Source organism: Neomonachus schauinslandi, chromosome 16 (assembly GCF_002201575.2).
Source record: "Neomonachus schauinslandi chromosome 16, ASM220157v2, whole genome shotgun sequence".
Taxonomy (NCBI): domain Eukaryota; kingdom Metazoa; phylum Chordata; class Mammalia; order Carnivora; family Phocidae; genus Neomonachus; species Neomonachus schauinslandi.
This window is the reverse complement of record NC_058418.1, coordinates 52,415,072-52,430,848: the sequence shown is the minus strand read 5'-3', so window position 1 is coordinate 52,430,848 and position 15,777 is coordinate 52,415,072. Positions and strand designations below refer to the sequence as shown.

Here is a 15,777-nt window from a genome sequence, read left to right as displayed (position 1 = left end):
CACAGGTCACTGGTGAGGGCTGCTCTCGGGGAGGACATGGACCCTGCAGCACATACAGCCAGACAAATGCAGAGAGCAGGGGAGCTTGCAGAGGAGTAGCAGCATGTTGCAGAATGAAGAGAGCCCAGAGGTGTGGGCAGAGCCCCAATTCATCCCAGGGAGGGGTTGCTGAGGTGCATATTCCCAGGCCCTGGACCCAGAGATTCTGGGTAAGGCTCTGCATCCCCCACATTCTAATGGCTGGCATCCTAAACTAAATCTTTGTATGTAAGGGTCCCTTACATCACACTCACTTGTCCACAGGTGAGCTCCACGAGGGCAGGGGACACAACTGTCATTTTCATTGCCTTGTCCTCAGCGTTGCAACATGGCAGAGCCCCATTTTTAGAAGATTCTTTTAAAGAAACGTTTATATAGCATGAATTCTGGGCAGGCACTATTTTTAAGTGCTAATAAATATTAATTTGTTGACTCCCTCATTACAACCCTGTGAAATAAAATTATTATCCCCATTTCACAGATGAGAGTAAAGCAGAGGGGTTAAGTCACTTGTAAAGGGCACATGGATAGGAAGTGGCAGAGCCAGGATTTGAACCCAGGCAGGAAGCTCATGATCTGTGGACTTTACTCCTCCCCACTGTCTAAGGATTGGTTCCACTGTCACTAGGGGGGGCAAGTAGCTGGTCTACAAGACGTCGACTATTCTGAGCTATATGCCATTCCACTTCCTGCCTTGGACTTGGTGGGAGGTGGGGGACTATGCCTGACCAGAGGCTGTGCCTCCGTTTTCAGCATACCTGGGCTTCCTGTGGATGCTGCTGCTGGTTGCCTATGGGCAGAGGGACCCCAGCACCTACCACTTCAACAGACACCTTGAGCACAGCTTCACCCAAGGCTTTTCAGCTGTGTTAAGCTTCAAGGAATTCTTCATGTGGGCCAACCCACCCTCATGAGCAACCTGTACAGTCATTACCCAGGTACTCTCCCTTCACCCCAGGACGTGTGTCAGCTCCCCTGTGCAGACTCCTTTCTAGGAACAGGAGTGGGTCACTGTCACCATCAGCCATATGCTTTGAAGGAGAGACCCTCAGAAGGTTGTGTATGCACAAGAGAAGGGCCTTAACCCTCCTCTGATGCAGAGTGGAGGACTTCTAACTGAGAGATAACCGAACATGAATCGGCTAGGCAGAAACAGTATACCAGGCAAAAGGGACAACGCTAGAAAAGGCAAGCCTGAAACACCACAGCACTGCTGTTCCTGGAATTACAAAGCATTGAGTGTGGCTGCAGTGTAAGGTATAAGTTGAGTAAGAAGCAAAGCAGGAGAGAGAAATAGGGACCAGATCATGAAGGGTCTCAGAAGTTCATATTGCGAAAGCATTGACAGTTTCTCTGAGGGAGTAACATAATCAAATTTGCATTTAAGAAGGATCATTGGGCGCCTGGGTGGCTCAGATGGTTAAGCGTCTGCCTTCGGCTCAGGTCATGATTCCAGGGTCCTGGGATCGAGTCCCGCATCGGGCTCCCTGCTCCGTGGGAAGCCTGCTTCTCCCTCTGCCTCTCTCTCTCTATCTCTCATGAATAAATAATTAAAAAATCTTTAAAAAAAAAAAAAAGAAGGATCATTGCAGAATCCTGTGGAAGTTGGAATAGAGAGTAGTTAGGATGCTGGGGAGAAATGATGGGGCTGATGCAGGGATGAGAAGCAGGAGTGATGGAGAGATGGGCATGGGTGCAGATAACACTGAAGAGGTAGAGTTGATGAGCCTTGCTGACCATTAGGATGTGGGCATTGAGAGAAAGGGTACAAAGTGTCTCCAAGTTGATGACTAGGTGGTGGGGGTACCATTCCTCAAGAGAAGTTATGCAGGAAGTAGAAAACACCTAAGGTAAGAAGATGGTGATGAATGTAGCCTTTGGTTGACCATGAACTACTTACTCTTGACTGTTTCTACAATGGGTACATTGAAGTTCACATTAGCATCCAAGCCAGGATGCACTAAGACGATTTTGATGGCTAGGCTGACCCACCTGTTTTTCATCTCCAGGCTTTATCACTGATGGGAACTCTAAGCTGGCTGGCAGTGCCCAGATTCGCCAAGTGAGGGTCCTGGAAAGCTCTTGCCCTCTTGTCCCACAGTTGCAGGCTTCTCTTGATGAATGCCATGCACCATATTCCCTGGATATTGAAGACCTGTCAGACTATGGGGAAGGCTGGAATGCCTCCATACCCAATAACAGCAGTGGCTTTTCCCAGGCTTGGCAGTACCAGAGCCAGAGCCAATGCCGAGAGTATCCCATCTGGGGCAAACTCACTGTGTACCGGGGAGGAGGTTATGTGGTCCCTTTGGGGACTGATCGCAAAAGTGCATCAAGGTAAGACTCACTTGACTCGTGTGTGGCCAAGGAAAGCCATTTGCTAGACTCTAGGTCTGATTAACAGGGGCAGCAAAGCTCATTCATGTCATTGTAGGGAGGGACTGGGGGACTCAGAAGTATTCAGATTGTATTTCCAGGCCCCTGGAAACTGCAATCTCAGAGTCCCTCTCCAGCACTCTCAGCCTGATGGGCTGAGTCTGGTGGCCTCTGCAAGAGCCAGTATAGTGATGGGGAACTCTACCACACAAAGCCATCCACCATCAGGCAGGTGGGAATTGGTTAAGGCTCTTATCCTTAGCGAAGAATCATGTTTTTATGTGCAGTGAGTTACAGTACCAAGGAAGAGCACTGAGTATGGAGCATTCACTGTTCCTATAGTGATAGAAGCAAGCGTGCTCTTTGTCTGAAGGATGTCACCTTATCCCTCGAGGTTGCTCACTACAAACATAGCCTTAAGAAATGGCTTGGGCAAAGCCCAGCCAGGAACTTGCATTCCTGGAATACCCAACATGATTGTGCATGGACATCCAGAGCCCATGCAGACCGCCTCTCCCAGCACACTCTAGAGTTAGAGAGCCCTACGTGTGAAACCCTGGCACTGCTCCTGTTAGCTCTGTGGCCCCAGGCAAGTTAGTGAACCCATGTGCACCTCAGTCTTCTCTAGGAACACAGGTAACAAACCCCCAAGGAGAACAACTGGCAGGGGTCCCTTAGCGTTAAGGACAGGACAGGAATAGTCAATTTCAGCATAAGAGGGGTTTTCCTGCCACTTGCAACAACTGATATTCTCTCTTCTATACACCAGGCAGGACACAGAGCCAGTGGGCACAGGGCGTATTTTAAAATAGGCCCATTACTATTGCTGCCAGTAAAACAGCTGTCACTATTACACACACACACACACACACACACACGACATGCTATTGCATTTTCTCTTCACAATGTTCCCGAAGCACTGGTGTTAACACTATTGTAGATGAGGAGACTGAGTCCTGGAGAGGTTATCAGCTTGCCATGAGGCAGTCAGGATTTGAACCCTGGTCCCTCCAGCACATGCTCTTTCCACAACACCAGTGGGCAGACCTCCAGGAACTGGTTTCATGTGAACTGCCAACCCAAGAGAGGTCTCTACTGCTGCTATTGCTGCCTGCTTAAGCCCGTGATTTTCTACGCGGTTCCTCTCACATGGTGGTCCTTAAACTTTAAAAAGCGGCACAATCCCCTGGAAGGCTCATCAGAACACAGATCCCTCAAACACAGATCCCCCAGAGGAGTTTGTTTCGAGAGATCTGGGGTGGGGACTGAGAATCTGCATTTCTACTGAGTTTCCAGATGATGTGGATGCTGGCAGAATGGGGACCACACTTTGATGACCTCTTCTCTAACATCCAGGAGAGCATGGGTGCCAAGACACTGCACCATTGGTGGGAAACTGTGATCACTCCCAGGAGCAGCCCCAAGGCCCTATGGCCCTGGGCATAGAGGGCAGGGAGCCACTGTAGTTGGAGATGTCCCTAATTAGCCCTCTTCCTACAGAATTCTCCAGTATCTCTTTGACAACACCTGGCTGGACAGACTGACCAGAGCCGTTTTTGTGGAGTTCACTGTTTACAACGCCAAGGTCAACCTGTTCTGCATCATCACTCTGACCCTGGAGGCTAGCGCCCTGGGTGGGCAGGCTTGCCTGTGACCCCGTCTAGAATGTTCTGGAAGACAGACTCCCCTCCCTCTGGGCCAGGCCTCCTGACCAGGCTGGGTCTCGCTGCCCCAGGGCCAGAGTTCTGGGGCCAATGGTTGTTTGGGAGATTCGGGGGTGGGTCTTGGTTCTCCCTGGGCACCCAAAGGCCAGGTTCCAGGGCTGCTCCAGCTTTATTCCTAGGTGCCTCCACTTCTCTCTGGCCTGTCTCCCAAGATACCCTGAGGGAACCCAGTTGGAGTCTGAAGGCAGCTCATCACCTTGAGCTTCCTGCTCTGGGGAAGGCAGGTTGGGGAGGGGATGACCTGGTTACAGATAATTTCAGCTAAAACAACATTTTACAACTTGTACCTCAACCTACAGGACAAAGTACATTTTACATTATTTTCCAACACACACACACACACACAAAGATACATAACTGAGACAAAAGCTTCAAAAATATATTCCTTCACTACATGCAATATACTCTGATATTTTGTGTTCTGTTCCATTTCTTTTTCCCCATTTCCCACCTTCCACCTCTTTTAACACTATCAAAATCTATTGAAAACACTGACCCAAAGCTTCATCAGCTAATAACGAATTTTCCTAAAATTCAACCACCTCTCCTTTCAAAATTAAGCCATTTTTAGTATCAAATTACATTTTTAATAGAGCTAATACATGCCTGTAGTTTTTAAATTTCATAATAGTAGAAAGAAAAGTAAAAGGCCTTCAACTTTCATGATCACTGGCCACTGTCAAGTGCTTCTTTTAAATCCTTTTGTGTGTGGGGGGGTATTTGTATCCTTGTGTTCTCCTACTTCTTTTTGCCACCTTTGTGATTCTTAGGTACCAATTAAACAGCCTGTCCCCAAACACATTTAATTAGATTATGTGTTTCTACAAATGAGAAATGAGGATTGGGTTTCAGGTCTGGTTGGTTCAAGCAGTCCACTGATATTGGCAAGGACTCAGGTTGTTTGTGTCTCTCCATTCTGACATTTTCGGGGTTGGCTTTGTATTCAGAGGCGATAGCCTTATCAAACTTTTTTAAATCATTACTAAAATATCATTACAATACTCCCCCCAAAAACAAGACACATAAATGGACGAAAGATGATTCAAAAGAAGGCTGAATTTTAGGCATACTGGTCAATAGATGAATTGATCTTCAGTGAACTCTCTTTAGGTGAACCAGCTTTAAGTGAGCCAGCCTGGAGTAAATGAATGTTCAGTGAGTTGTGTGCTTTGGCTGGAGGTGACTGAGGGCACAAATGGCTGACACCAGATGCAGAGGATAGGGAGTGGCTCTTTCAGAGCAGCTTCCTGCATCCCCTCTAATATGTCCATTATCTTTGACATCCACTATGTGTCCAGTCCCTTGGGTCTGTGGGTCTAAAGGACCTTTATCTTCTCTTCTGCCCTGGCCAGCCCTCAGAATGCCTGAGCTTTCATCATGCCACTGATGACTTCCAGTCAGAAGTGGTGGCTCTGAGCGGGTGGGTGACCAGGAGTGAGCAGAACATGTTTTGCTTCCCAGGAACCTTCTTTGCACATATGAGCCTGCAGAGCCTGCGCCTGTACCCCTTCACTGACGGCTGGCACCCCTTCGTGCTAGCAGCAGAAGCCATCTACCTCCTGTTCCTCCTCTACTACATGATTTTGCAGGTGAGGTGTAGACTACGGCTCCATGGGATGGAAGCAGCAGTGTGCCTGTTCCCTCTCACACACATTCCCCAGAGTGAAGCCTCAAGAAAGAAGAGGGGAGTGTTCTGCTAACCTGTTTGCCATAGCACCCTTTTGGTCCTTCTGCAGTCCTGAGAGCTGACCCAGATCAGGGACCAGCTTTCAGCACCTCTCAGGAACTGAGACTCAGAGGGTGGTCCTTCCTGAGTGGGGAAGGGAGAGGAACTGAGACCTTCCAAAAACGCCAAAGGTAGCTGGCAGTTCACCTGTGGTCCCTGGGAATTAGGAAAAAATCCCCTCTGCCACCTTTAAATAGCACCATGCTGCAAAACGAAGGTGCCGATGTTGATAATGACGGTGGTTTGAGGAAGCTGGGAACTCATTTGAAGCTTGGTACATACCCCCGCCCCTGCCCCGCCAAAAATGCAAATCAGACATCTTGAAAGGGCCTCCCCATCCCCCGGCTCAACAGCCACAACAACCACTTTGAAGTAAGGATGATACTTTGATTGTTTACCACGTGTCAGACATTGTGTGAAGAACCTTGAGTGGATTTTCTCCTTTAATACCAGGAGAAAGTTTCTATTGGCTCCACTTCACAGAGTAGGAAGCTGAAGCCCAGAGACATTAAGGAATTTTTCCAAGGCCAAAACTGAATCCAGAGAGTCTGACCCCTGAACTCGACACTCAACCCCTCTGTCGCACCTCAGACTCATAAACCTCGATCCCACGGGGCCTCTGAGCATCACCATTGCAAACCCAACAGGGAACAGTCATCAAATAGCAACCTTAAGAACATCAAAGGAGGCCCATCCACCACCCACCCCCAGCTCACTCCTCCCCTCTGGATTGCCCTCACCCTCTGCCTGCAGCTGCCACACAAAGCTTCTCTCCAGAGCCCTTACATCTTTCTCAAAATGCCACTTAAGCAGTTCTTAAAATCTTCTGCCATCTCCATCCCTTTATAATGGAAGCAAACTTGAGCCTCTTAGCAGCCAAACACAAACCCATTCTCCGTAAGAGTAGGGAGGAGGAGGGAAATAGAACAGAACGGTAGGAAGATTCTCTTTAGTGGGAGGGAAAAACAGGAGGGAGGCCTAGAACTTGCACAGCGTAATTCCTTTCGACGACATGTGACACCCGATAGGGAAAGAGGATTAAAAACAAAGTCTCCTGCCAATCTAGAAAACTTCTCCACAAAGGTAGGAAAAAAAAACTACTTTAACAAAATTACTCATTTTTAATTGTGGTAGATAAATATATATAGCATAAAATTTACCACCTTAAACATCTTTAAATGTACAGCTCAGTGGCGTTACGTACATTCACATCGACGTGCAACCATCACTACCATCCATCTCCAGATTTTTTTTCCTCTTACAAAGCGGAAACTGTACCTGTTGAACAATAACTCCCCACTTCCCCCTAAGAAAACAACTTTTCTTATTGAATAAGCATGATACTGTGATGAACATCCCAGGCAATCCACTAAGAGATTCCAAAGACAGAAAGGAGTCTCACCCTTGCATTGCCGGTCAGATAGGACCCATTTTATATTCATCCTTAAGATAAACAGTAATTAATCCTCAAGAGGATTTATGGAATCATCTGTCCCACTAGTCCATCCTAAATTCACCCGGTAATTGGAGTGGCCACTTGTGTTTGCTAACTGCCTTTATCAAAAGGAAAAATAAATGTACATGTTCACACTAGGAGGTAATTTTGCAACCTCGAGCCAGGGGCCTACCATTTGGCTCTTACCCTCCCAGGGAAACTGGGAGTGAAGGGCACAACCTTCCTTCCTTTGTGTTCACACTTCAAAGAGAAACCTCCCAGGTCCTTTAGAAAAACATTCCTGAGGCTAGTTTAACTTTCAAAAAAATTTATATATGTCTCAAAGGGGCAGAGAGAGATTTCACAATTACAAGTTTTCTAAAGTAAATGCTCTATGAAAGGGTGGGGGGTTCTTTCCCATTCCCCAATTTTTTGCATCAGAGATAATTAAATGTTTTTCTTGTTAGATGCTGTATTTACTCTTATGTAGCCCCCAAATTCTGCAGCCCAAGTTGGTAATGAAAGCAGGGTTGGGGGGGGGGTCTGTGCACAAGGCAGGGGAGAGGCCCCAGGCACTCTATGGCTTCTTTATTGAGAAGCCTGTCCAGGATACAGTAGGCCCCTGCTGGAGAGTCATCTTGGGGGGGTTTGGAGAGCCATGGTGGAAGGGGTAGGGAGGCACAGTTCTGGCTACAGCATTTGGTAGAAGCTCCAGCTCCTTTCCCAGGCCAAGCTCATGAGGAAACAGAGGTGGTGCTATTTCCATAGCAAGTGGAATCTTTTGGAGCTGACCATCATCCTGGCCAGCTGGAGTGCCCTGGCGATGTTTGTGAAGAGGGCCATCCTGGCAGAACGTGAAATCCAGCGCTACCGGAACCATGGAGAGGAGTAAGTGGTTCTGCCTTGGCCCCCAACTCCCACACTAGACCTGCTTCCTCCAGCTCTGTGGCCCCAGGGTCGGGGGGGGGAGACCCCCCTGGGGGGTGGTTTGAAATCTTGTTGACCCTCAGATCATCAGGGTCACTCTTTTTAAAAACATAACTATAGCTACCACTTAGACTCAGGTTTGGGGCCTGACACATCTGCAGTTGAGAGGGCTCTTTAATACAAAATAGAACAATATCTTACTTTTGCAAATCTTACCAAAACATAAGACCATGTGACACCCTGTGAAGGTCTCTGCCCCAAAGATGTAGTAGCACACCAGTCTGCCTACATCTGCTACTGTTTACATAAAGTGTCCACTCTGCTAGACCAAATGCACTAGCCCACCAGATGCTTGCAAGAACCCACGGTGGTAGACGTTGTTACTACCCGGACGAGGGTTTGCCTCTTGGTGGGTGTCGAGCCAAAAGACACGACCAAGCCAAAAGAATAGGAAAAGGAAGAATTTTACTTGCAACAAGTAAAGGAGAACACCGAGGATCTTTCCCAAAGCAGTGTCTCCCCAAACCACAAAATTGGGAAAGTTTTAAGGTAAGGGTGAATACATATTCGAAAGGGCTTGCATGCACAATGGGGAATACAGCATGGTATTGGGGCAGAAATCATCTAAGGGTAACTGAGTCCAGGTTGAAGTCACTAGGGCTGGCAAAGGTCAGCATTATCATTTCCCTGGCTTTAGTTGGTCTGGTATCTGAGTACTCAAGGGGGTTTAGATCCTGCAAAGAGAACTCAAGAACGTACATCAGGTCAATCTTGGCTTTGTTTTAGCACAGATTGTCCCTGATATGATCAGACTATATCCTGGCCTGATAATGGCTGTTTTATTCTTACATTCATTCACAGGATGGCCAGGGGCCTAAAATGACTTCCTATGTCAAGAAAGCTAGGTCTTTCTGTTTCTGGGGACTCCTAACTCTTTCTGCTTACATTAACAATATTCCATTTTACAAATAAAGAAATTGAAAGGATGCTTGGGTGGCTCAGTCAGCTAAGCATCTGCTTTCGGCTCAGGTCATGATCCTGGGGTCCTGGGATCGAGTCCCACATCTGGCTCCTTGCTCAATAAGGAGCCTGCTTCTCCCTCTGCCTGCTGCTCTCCCTGCTTGTTCTCTCTCTCTGACAAATAAATACATACATACATATATACAATCTTTAAAAAAAAAAGAAAAGAAAGAAATTAAAGCTCACAGAGGTAACTTCCCCAAGCCACAGAGCTAAAAGGTGGCGAAGTAGTTTAAACCTAGCTTATGTGAGGGGCTCAGTCAGTACAACATGCGACGCTTGATCTTGGGATTGTAAATTCAAGCCTCATGTTGGGTGTAGAGATTACCTAAAATAAAATCCTTAAGGGGTACCTGGCTGGCTCAGTCAGTAGAACATGCGACTCTTAATCTCAAGATCATGAGTTTGAGCCCTATGTTGGGTGTAGAGATTACTTAAAATCTTAAAAAAATTTTTTTTAAAAACCCCAAAAACCTAGCTTGTGTGTCTCTAGGATCGCAATCCTTACTTCAAACCATTGTGTTTCTTGACTCATCCACTAATTTTATTGATATGGATAATATTTATTTATTGTTGGATGCTGTACACTGTTACAAAAACACCACTTTAAAAGCACTATTTCATCTACTTTAATCTTCCCCAAATTTCTGAAAGACAGAATTATGAACATCCCCCCCCCCTTTTTTTTTTTACAGATAAGGAGATTGAGGCTCAGGAAGGATGTCTGTCCAAGGTCAGAGAATTTGGAAATAAATGGAAATGCAGGGCCTGTAATTTGAACTCTCCATTCCTAACCTATTCCCTAGGCTGGTTCATTTAGCTCACAAACCTTCACTGAGCTCTAAATGGCATGAGAGAGGGTTAGGTATTTTAAAAGAGGCAGGAAAAAGGTACTGCAGAAGCCAAAGGAAGAAGCAGCCATCCATAACAGCAGCCCCAGTCTGCTCAAAGGGAAGGAAGATTCTGGAAGGCAGGAGATTAGGTAGAAGGGTAGCTTTCATTCAGGCATTATAAATGTATATTAAATGCTTTTACAAACTTGAGATCATGTAATTTTGTTCCATAATGATGAAGGATAGTTGGAAGAAAGGCAGGCAGGGACAAGGGGCCCCACCCTAAGAGGAAACCACCCTTAAAAGGATTTTACACCACCCTGGAAGGAGCCCTCCACCCTTTCCCACTGATGGATGACAAAAACCTGATTGGATGACAGGAACATGGAGGGTTCATCAGATTAAAACAGCCGACAACAAGCCCATAAAGACCCCTAGACTTAGGAACTCCAGTGGCAAGCCTCTCAGGTCCCCTCCCTCTTCAGGAGCTTTGTATTATCACTTTACTATTGCTTAATAAACTTTGCTTTGCTGCCCACCACTCTTTGTCTGGTCTACCTCTTCATTCTTCGAAGTGGTGTGGCCAAGAACCACAGGCACCAAGGGAAAAAGGAAATCCTTTAACAATAACCTCTTCTCCATCTATGTCACCAGATGTAGGCCTAGTCCATTTTACTTTTTTCTTTTTTTTTTTTTTTACGTAGGCTCCATGCTCAGCTTAGAGCCCAACATGGGGCTTGAACACACAACCCTGAGGTCAAGACCTGAGCTGAGATCAAGACCTGAGCTGAGATCAAGAGTGGGACGCTTAGCCGACTGAGCTGCTCAGGGACCCTTAGTTCTATGTCATTTTAACAATACACCAATATTAAGACTGAATTAAAAGTGCAAATACAGAAAGTGAAGGGAATGAAGGGCAGGGTGGGAGGGCAGGAAGGACCCAGACTTTGGAATCAGACATGCCTGGATTCCAACTCTCATTCTTTCACCACTAGTTAGGTCACTAGTCTATGACCTTGTGCCAACTCTTCGTCCTTATCTGTAAAACACAGACAGCAATACTTACCTCATCCAGTGGTCTTGAAGATCAGTTGAGATAATGCAGTTGAGGTTCATTAGGTCCTTACTTAGCACAGAAAGTGAATGATACTTCCATCCTTCCTTCAAATGCAAGGGCAGTGCAGACATACACTCAAGACAAGTGTGAGAGAGAATGTGGCATCTAGGGAACCCGAACCAGGAGGGGAGGCTCACAGAATTCCCTCACTTCCATCTTCTTGACACTGGGAGTATTTCCATAGCTCTGCAGCCATTAACCAAAAATGCTAGGAAATGGTCCCATGACTACCATCAACATCATCATCCCTATCATAGGCGTCATCTTCACCATCATTCTTACCACCACCACCATCAGCCCTATCATTATCACCATCATCACCACCACCATCACCTCCATCATCACTATCGTCATCCATATCATAACCATCATCACCACCATCACCATCATCACCAGCTCATCATTACCTAGCTGGGGAGATTGGACCAGTTCTATCTCCCAGACCTATTGTGGGAAGTGATGGCCTCTGAGATCATAATAAATCTAATCCTGCATCCTGGGCTGAACTGAGCCCAAATGAGCTCTGGCTGAGCTTCTCATAGTCTCTGAGACCCAGTCTCCCCTTTTGGTCCCACAGGGGTATCAGTTTCAGTGAGACAGCAGCAGCTGATGCTGCCGTTGGCTACATCATTGCCTTCCTGGTATTGCTGTCCACAGTGAAGCTTTGGCATCTGCTCAGGTTGAACCCCAAAATGAATATGATCACTTCAGCCCTATGCCGTGCTTGGGGGGACATATCAGGCTTTATCATCGTCATCCTTATCATGCTTCTGGCTTACTCCATTGCGGTGAGTGGCTCCTTCAGTGAAACCTTCAGGGCTGGTCTCCTTGGAAGCACAGGCTTCTCAGTGGTGGGGGGTTGAGGGTTAGGGTAAGAAGACTTTGGTACCTGAGGGAGATGGTGGAGCTTCTGAGTCCAGGGCTTTTTAGCTGGGAGCTCATAAACTGGCCACCCCAAATGGCAAAGGCTGGAGACCTCAGTTGGGTAAGAGTGAGGGAGTATAGTCTCTAAGACAGAAAGGGCTGACTACCTCCAATAAAGGATTCCTTTCTGTATCTAGACCCTGCCTGGATGTGCCAGTTCTCCTAAGATCCCAACTGCTCAGACATGCACAGAACATTCCCTCTGTGTTGGGGGATGTGGAGATGAATTGGGCAGAGAAGGGGAAGTGAGGACAGATACAACTGTAGACTATGTCACTGCTCAATGCCTTACACATGAGGCATGAACTTAATAGGGCCAAAAATCATTTCATTCGTCCCTTGACACTGAGAGCTTTTTGGCAATCACATCTCTTTTGTGAATGAAAAAAATATTGCATTATCAACTCTTTTATTATCAATGAATGTGGGAAACAAAGACCCTCTGCCAAATTTTGATCTCCATCTAAATATGCCCCCATCCTCTCCAAGTCCACATTCCCCATAATACCATGGCTCCCGCTCCTCTGTGACCTTTCACCCAATCCTGACCCACTCTCTACCCCAACCCCCCTCCCAGTTCTTGCCTTGGCCCCAGCCAGTCTCATATTCCATCATCTTTGACCTCCATAGCACCTAGTGCTCCCTCTTATGCTAGTCCCACTCCCTCTCTAACCCTCTCCACATTCCTCATCCTTTTCCTGTCCCTATCACCTCAACCCTGACTCCCTACTCTCTGACCCTACTCCATCTTCCTCTCTCACCCTGAGAAATGGGGTGAGGTGGGTTGATGCAGTGATGGAGGGTATATGCTAAAAAGCTGGAGTCTGATTTTATAAAAAATTCTCCACCTGACTCCTCAATTCACATGGATTCAGTCCTCCATCTGCAGTGCAGGAGCTGCAGGGATACTGCAGTGTCCTCTGGGACCAGAAGTCACCAACTCAGAGCCAAGGGAGTGCTGGGCCTCCCTGACACAACAGTGGAAATCTTTGGGGGGAAGGGTGCTGTGGTGAGGAGGAACTATGGTGGGGGGGGAGGGGCGGTAAGGCCCTATCCAGGCAGAAGCCTGTTGTTATCCAACCCAACTCCCCCGGAGCAAAGAGGTTAGGGCCTCAAAGAGCCCATTTTCATCGCTGAATCTTAGAGCAGTCATCGGAGTGAACACAATAGTGCCTGAGCCCCAAAAGTGCGTATGCATCCCTTACAGAACTGGCTATGTACACACACCCACTTGCAAGCCCCTGTAGGTACCAACAGTAGGTACAGCCAGGCCAAGGGTGTGGCTGACCCAGAACACTGTCTCCACTGTCAAACAATAGGCGTTAGGTGTGGGGTGGGGAGGTCACTTGGTTTCTTTCTCTGTTCACAAGGACTCTTTCCATAACAGTCAAACTTAATATTTGGTTGGAAACCCCGTTCCTACAAAACCCTCTTTGATGCAGCAGAAACGATGATCAGCCTTCAGCTAGGAATCTTTAACTACGAGGAGGTAATGGGGTGTGGTGGGGTGGGGGTGGGGGACATAGACACTGCCATCTACACCAAGCCTTTATGAAAATTAGAAAAAGCACCCTCCTCAAATGCCTCCTCCTGGGTGAATGTTACCCCTTGGGTCCATGGCTTGGTAAGCACAGGGCAACTTTGGACAAATAAAATTGTTTCCCTTCCTCTAGGCAGACAGCCCCACACTAGGACCCATAGCTTGCCCTGGGGACCCCAGCTTACGGGAGAACAACAGGCACTGGCTACTCAGGAGAGGGCTGTGCTGGGAGGTCTCTAGAAGAGAATGCTCCTGGCCCTAGCCAGGAATGGTAACCATACTTGGAAATGGTGGCAGTAGGGAGTAGGGGGTGCTCTCTCTCCTAGGTCTCTCCTAGCAGCTCTTGAGAGCACTGCCCGGCAGAAGGGGACCTTCCTGGTCCCAGGCTCTGCCTAGTCTGGGAACCAGTTTTCCCTCTAAGGGTGCCTAGGGGAAGTGGCCACTAGGACACAGGACTCCTGGGGGTGACTCTGGCTTTCTTCCCCACAGGTCCTGGACTACAGCCCAGTGCTTGGCTCCTTCCTGATTGGGTCTTGCATCATTTTCATGACATTTGTGGTGCTGAATCTATTTATCTCTGTCATCCTGGTGGCCTTCAATGAGGAGCAAAAATATGATCAGGTGAGTCCCTTTGGCCTATTCTTCAACAGTCACTGACCTTGAACTAGGAAGAGACTGAGCAGCATTAGACATTAAGGGGATGTGAGAGACCACTGTAGCCCAAAGCCCTCATTTCATGGGAGGGGAAACAGGAGCAGAAGGAGGAAATTACTTCCCTAAGATGCCAAGCAAATGAAGGGCAGACTAGAATCAGGTCTCCTGATTCCCAAGGTGGCACTCCCGCTCATGACCGCAGTGATTCTCAGCCCTACTTGTACATTAGAATCACGTGGGGGCTTTTGGGACGTCTGCTGCAGCACTGAGACCAATAAACACAAAATCCCTGGGGGGAATGAGTCAAACACCGGTATTTTTGACATCTTCCCATGTGATTTTAATACACAGCTGAGTCTGAGAACCTGTTAAAAATGATTAAAGCAGATAACTTAGGTGATATAAACTTTAACACTTCATGAAGTGGACAGTTTCCACTCAGAGAAGTACAAATGGGGTGGAAGGCAGGAAGCTTTTACAGGATAAATAATAAAGAACAGGAAGAGAAAAAAATATATATATATCTGATTGGCTAGGGCCACACAGTCAACCTTGTTAGGGGTGAGACAGAAAAGAAAATAAGTATAGAGCCCAGAGGTGGCTTGGTGTTTGGGGACTGGCTGACCTGATATACTGAATTCTGGGCAGGGAAGCATTTACAGGGACACAAAAGTTCTGTAAGCTTCGGTTTGCTGTCATGGCACGCCAGGCAGGAGCAGCTCCATCTTGGGCCTAGAAATTTATTTCAACAAGTCATATGGTAACTAGCTTAAATTTTGAGAAGCTGGCAAACAATTTCCCAAAGCGGCTGCACCGTTTCGCTTTCCCAGCAGCAATGCACGAGGGTCTTTGCACATAAATTCCTAAGAGCCTCTGTTGGGGGTGGTAGAGGGAATTTTATTCTCATCACAGGGGAAGAAGGAACCTCCTGGGGATAAAGGTGGGAGCATACACCTTTGGGATTCCCAGAAGGGGACTCCCAACACAAAATTGACTCTAAATACTTAAGTGACTTTGGCAGAGACCAAACTGGACAATAAAACCATGATTTCCCGTTAGAAAGAAAGAGAAGGGCGCCTGGGTGGCTCAGTTGGTTAAGCGACTGCCTTCGGCTCAGGTCATGATCCTGGAGTCCCTGGATCGAGTCCCGCATCAGGTTCCCTGCTCGGCAGGGTGCCTGCTTCTCCCTCTGACCCTCCCCCCTCTCATGTGCTCTCTCTCTCTCATTCTCTCTGTCTCAAATAAATAAATAAAAATCTTTAAAAAAAAAAAAAAAAAAAAAAAGAAAGAAAGAGAAACCACCAAAGAGGATGGTTCTATGTACGTCACAAGGTTCTTTTTCCCTCTTCAGCTGTCGGAGGAAGGAGAGATTGTTGATTTGTTGCTGATGAAAATACTCGGTTTCCTGGGTATTAAATGTAAAAAAAAGGAGCCTAGCAACAGCAGTGAGCAGCCCAAGTAG

General features: G+C 47.2%; 1 protein-coding gene across 1 annotated transcript in view; it reads left to right on the top strand.

Annotated features, from left to right (window-relative positions):
• Positions 1-15,777, top strand: part of PKD1L2 (polycystin 1 like 2) — an 88,036-nt gene extending 72,259 nt beyond the window's left edge. The window contains 10 exon segments of the mRNA XM_021705319.1: positions 793-939; positions 942-977; positions 2,049-2,376; positions 3,916-4,049; positions 5,601-5,728; positions 8,028-8,188; positions 11,775-11,985; positions 13,509-13,610; positions 14,151-14,282; positions 15,667-15,777. Of these exon segments, the coding sequence (XP_021560994.1) occupies positions 793-939; positions 942-977; positions 2,049-2,376; positions 3,916-4,049; positions 5,601-5,728; positions 8,028-8,188; positions 11,775-11,985; positions 13,509-13,610; positions 14,151-14,282; positions 15,667-15,777 (1,490 nt within the window).